Source organism: Corylus avellana, chromosome ca5, assembly GCF_901000735.1.
Source record: "Corylus avellana chromosome ca5, CavTom2PMs-1.0".
Taxonomy (NCBI): Eukaryota; Viridiplantae; Streptophyta; class Magnoliopsida; order Fagales; family Betulaceae; genus Corylus; species Corylus avellana.
Window position 1 is genome coordinate 30,872,997 of NC_081545.1, and position 5,084 is coordinate 30,878,080.

The 5,084-nt window shown below is 38.2% G+C and overlaps 1 protein-coding gene across 1 annotated transcript; it reads right to left on the minus strand.

Moving 5' to 3' along the window:
* Window positions 1-1,643: 1,643 nt before the first annotated feature.
* LOC132182397 (trans-cinnamate:CoA ligase, peroxisomal-like) lies at window positions 1,644-3,785 on the minus strand. Its single transcript, XM_059595634.1, has 3 exons — window positions 3,520-3,785; window positions 3,091-3,416; window positions 1,644-2,994 (listed from the first exon to the last, which is right to left on the minus strand). Exons 1-3 carry the CDS (start codon window positions 3,715-3,717, stop codon window positions 1,794-1,796), a joined length of 1,725 nt encoding a protein of 574 aa, XP_059451617.1. The 5' UTR covers window positions 3,718-3,785; the 3' UTR covers window positions 1,644-1,793.
* Between the last annotated feature and the right edge of the window lie 1,299 nt (window positions 3,786-5,084).

Here is a 5,084-nt window from a genome sequence, read left to right on the forward strand (position 1 = left end):
AAAAATAACGTGTTTGGAGGAAATATGAGAAGGGATAGATCCTAAACTTTTATTTAAGTTTAAAAAAAGGAGATAAAGCATGATCCTGATACAATGTGAATGGTGTTGATTCTAAGAAGAAGGAAAAAAATGTGAAAGGTATGATTTGCAATTTAACTATTTTAAGGTAGAATCCCTGATGTAATATTATTTAATTGATCAAGCAGGCATGCTTTTACTGGGACCCCTTAAATCCTCTATGTCTTGGCTGACTTTACTGACATAGATAGGATTAGTACCCCACCATTCCGCAATCCTTTAACTACCCTCTTCTTTTTTCCAAGGACCATTTTTATTGGGTTATCATAGCTTATTTGACTAACCTTGTCCTTAGTCTTGTAACTCTTAAATTTATTTATTTTTTTAAAAAAAAATAAAGACCGATCCAAAGGTTAAGAGTGCTGATTCAGATCACGCCGGGCGCTCGGCTAATTTTTTTTTTTGTAATTAAATTTTAATATTTTAAAATATTAAATCAGTCGAGCATGCATGATTGTTCGTACATGCAGGTGTGATGTTTATCATCACTCAAAGGGTTGAAGGATATTACTTCATCAACCTAATTGTATAAGAGTGGCATATGAATTACTTCACTAATTATTTATTTATTTTTTTTAGAAGCGATTTTTTTTTAGTAAATTTTTATTAAATTGGATACGAATGCTATCCAAAAGGTGATTTGCATCAGTGATCCTCTCCATTTCAAAGAAAATTGAGAGAAATTGATTAGGCAAAAATAAGAGGGCAAAATAGTATAATATGTTGCTAGAAGGAATGGATATGCATCCGATATGGCTGGTATGCTGCATATCTATGGTATTTATTATGATAAATAATTGTATGACACATATCTATTATAATAAATACAAATTTTCTCTTCCATCCATCACTTTATTTATTTATTGGTATTTATTATGATAGATCTGAACCCTTTAATTACTTTAATTAAATTTTCACCCTTCAATTTCTTATTGATCCTGCATCGAAATGCCCATCAATTAATAGGAAAACCACCTCCAAATAAATTTTGTTTTTTTTTTTTTAAAGAAAAAAAAAAAAAAAAAAAAAAGGGTGGGGAAGAATCAAGAACCATTCATGATTCACCGGCTCAACTGGAATAGCCTAGACCACTCACTACGCGAAGACACAGACATGTGGTGCCCGCCAATAATGATTTTAACAAATAACGTATGTCTTGAAATCTTTGGTCATTTTCATGTAAATAGGTTTCCATTTAAAGCTGATCACAACCCCGAATATCAATCAATATCCAATCATTATTAGAAGTGCTTTCGATTTTTTTTCAATAACATAAAACCAACTTCTTTTATTTTTATTTTTTTATATAATGGGATTTAGACGATATGCCATTATTGTACACAACACCACTCACTCACTCTACTATATGATGAAAATGGCGACTTTCTTCTTCTTCTTCTTCATCATCATCAGTATTTTAAGCGCAAATTATTCATATATATATATATATATATATATATATATATATATATAAGTTAATTTGTTGCATTGCAATTTAATTTGCAAGTAAAAAAATATATTAATTGAAGAATAAATTAATATTGACTAGAGAGTAAATGGGGGCATAAAAAGCAACTTTTATTAATATTTCTATTAATTAGCTCTCTTCAGACCTCCGACAAGGTAACCTCATTATCTGTAAAACAAATAATACATCTAGACAAAGCAAGCACGCTGTACACGATTTTTTTTTATTCCGATTTTAGTAAAAACTTTCAGAGACGGGAAAAGGCCTGCAGATTCTGTTCGCCATATGGAGGGTTTGTTCGTTGCGGATTGACGCGGCTGGACTTGTTGGAGACGAGAAGCTCTTTTGCTTTTGCTCTCAGTTCATTTTTCAGAATCTTTCCTGTTGAGTTCTTTGGCAGCTCCGGCAGGAACTCCACCTTCTTTGGAACCATGAAATGGGGAAGATTTTTCCTGCAATGGGAGACGATCTCCGCCTCTCTCACGTCGTCGGTTTTTCCGGCAGAGTTCTTGGTGAGGGCGACGAAAGCGCAGGGGCTCTCTCCCCAGTGGGGGTGCGGCATTGCCACCACCGCCGCTTCCAGCACTCTCGGATGCTTATAGAGCGCCGACTCCACTTCGACGCTGCTGATGTTTTCGCCGCCGGATATGATGACATCCTTGGACCTGTCCTTGATTTCCAAATACCCATCTGGATGAACGACGCCGACATCGCCGGTTACGAACCAGCCACCCTTAAAAGCCTCCGACGTGGCCTTCCGGTCCTTGAAATAACCCTTCATGATGCTGCTTCCACGTAGCACTATCTCCCCAAGAGTTTGGCCATCGTGGGGCACACTCTCCATTGTTTTCAAATCCTTTACGTCCACGTCAGCAAGCGTCAGCACGCTGATCCCTTGACGTGCCTTGAGTTTCGCCTGATCGTCGCGCGGCAGCTGGTTCCACTTCCCCTGCCACTCGCACACGAGCGCCGGTCCGGTGGCCTCGGTGAGGCCGTAAGCGTGGGTGACGTGGAATCCCAACGGCTCGATCTTTTCCAGCAGCGCCGCTGGCGGGGGTGCTCCTCCGGTGAGTATTTGAACCGGAGATTTTATCCTCTGTTCCGCCTGGAGGAGTATGTTGAACACTATGGGTGCACAGCACATGTGTGTCACCTTGTGCAAAGCAATGCTCCGGTATATTTCGGGTGCTGTGGTGTTTCGGAGGCACACGTTGGTTCCACCACGTGCCGCGATCCCCCACGTGAAAGTCCACCCGTTGCAATGGAACATCGGAAGCGTCCACAGGTACACAGGCTCACTCCCCATTTCCCATCCGAGAATTAAGCTAAGCGTGCTCAGGTAAGCTCCTCTGTGGCTGTAAGCCACTCCTTTCGGCTCTGATGTTGTTCCCGACGTGTAATTTAAAGCAATCGGATCCCACTCGTCCGCTATTGCACTTCCCACGTATCTGTTACAATATAAATTAAATAAATAAATAATTTTTTTAAAATAATTTAATACGTAATTATTTAATATGGTATGAGAATAAAAAGCTACAATATACCTCGGATTGCCCTTAAGGATGAGTTGCTCGTACTCGAGCTCGCCGAGCCGGACGCCGGTGGGGGAGTCAATGTCATCGATGACAATCACCAAAGGAATGGAGGACTCGGACACCTTTGAGTCACGGACGAGAATCCGGAGAGCCTCGCCTGCCACCTGGACATATTGGTAGTCCACAAAGAACACCTTGGCTTCAGAGTGGCGGAGAATGGTGGCTATGTTTTTAGCATCGAGCCGGGAATTAATGGTGTTGAGCACAGCCCCAGCCATAGGCACCGCAAAATGCATCTCGTACATGGCTGGAACGTTAGGAGCCAACACAGAAACCTATACACAAATCAACCCAAAAAAGTAAATATTCAATCAAGTAAATGTAAAAAAGTAAAAAAAAAAAAAAACCATCATCAATAGTAAAAAAATGAAAACTTACAACATCGTTCTTGACTATGTTGAGCGCACGGAGAGAGGAAGCAAGGCGGCGACAGCGCTCGTACGTTTGCCCCCACGTGAACTGGGTGCCCTCGTAAATGATAGAGGTTCGTTTGGCATAAAACGAAGAGGCTCTCTGCAAGAAAGTGATAGGGGTGAGAGGGGTATAATTGGCTTCACATTTCGGTAACTGGTCCATGAAAGCTAATTTCTTAGAGCTTTTAGTTTTGCTAGCAAGATAGTTCAGAGAGAGAGAGAAGAGAGATGTGTTTGATGGACGTGAAGATGATAGAGTGAGGGGGGGTTAGTTTATATAGTGAAATGATTTAGTGTATATATGAAATGAGGGAGGTGGGGCCAGTTTTTTTAGGTGGGGAAGAGGAAAGAAGGTTGAAAGTTGTATGGAAATTAGTAAGGAAATTGCTGCGATATTAGTTGAGTTTGAACACATACAGACTGTTGACCTTTTTGTTTATGCATTGAATCTTGACCCTCTATCTCAAGTCAATTTAATTGCTTTTTTTTTTTCCTTTTTTTTTTTCCATTTTGTGTTGGGCTGCGTGACTCTTCCCACGACCCCACTTTCCAATCGCACTATATTTTCCACTCATTGTCGTATTGTGTATGAGCGAATCCACACACTAATTTTATGGCTGTTAATGTTGCATTATATTAGTGGTTAATATCAATATCTAGCAAGGCCCTGCATGAATCACAATCCATGCGTATTCTTCTCTTTTTCTTTTTTCAATGTTTTGATGTGACGTAACATAAAGTTGAGAATATTTTTAAATATTTTGTGTTCGAAAAAACTTCTAAAAAAAAGCATTGTTAAAGAGATTATAAACTGTAATATAGATATTGGATGTGAAAGTTTACGGCATCTAAGAAGACAGAAACTAGCAATCTTCTTTGATCGGTTATCAATGGTGAAAAGCATTATTAGCATTTACTTTTTCAGGGCGTCTCTAATGACCAAAATAACTAAAAGTTTTTTTTTTTTTTTTTTTTTTAACTATTTACTTTTTTAGAGCATCTCAGCGACCTTGACTATTTTAACAACTAACTTTTACTATTTTATTTAAATATTATTTTTCAAAGATTTGTTTATTATTTCTTTAACTATTAAAGGATGAGAGAGAAACATAGAAGAAAAATAGGAGGGAGATAAACTATTTTTTTATTCAATTTGTGAGTGAAAAATACTCACTATTATAGTGAGTCTTTTTTTTTTTTTTTTAATTAAAGTAATGAGGCTGAAAATTACCGAAAAGTAACTTTGATGAAGTTTAAATAGTGTTTTTCTAGCTACCGTTTTACCAGAAAAAGAGAAGTAAAGGGGTGACACCATTATTGTACAAAGTACAAAGACAGATTAAGGTGAGATTGATCGAGTGACCACAACCACATAAATTGTTTTACGTTATGTCTTAAGATGATAAGTTTAGGCAGTGATTTATCAATGCCTTGAAGACTGCGGCCACAAGCTCTCTTCTATTATTGATTGGACCACTTCATAAGGTCTTAAGATGTGTTAATTTTTGAGCACTCTTAGTTGTTAAATGG

What these genes read in the sequence shown, in the direction of transcription:
- LOC132182397 (XM_059595634.1), bottom strand. Translation starts at nt 3,717, where the DNA reads ATGGACCAGTTACCGAAATGTGAAGCCAATTATACCCCTCTCACCCCT. An exon ending in ACATAGTCAAGAACGATGTT is followed by an intron (nt 3,417 to 3,519) that starts GTAAGTTTTCAT and finishes ATTTGTGTATAG; the next exon opens with GTTTCTGTGTTGGCTCCTAA. An exon ending in ATCCTTAAGGGCAATCCGAG is followed by an intron (nt 2,995 to 3,090) that starts GTATATTGTAGC and finishes ATATTGTAACAG; the next exon opens with ATACGTGGGAAGTGCAATAG.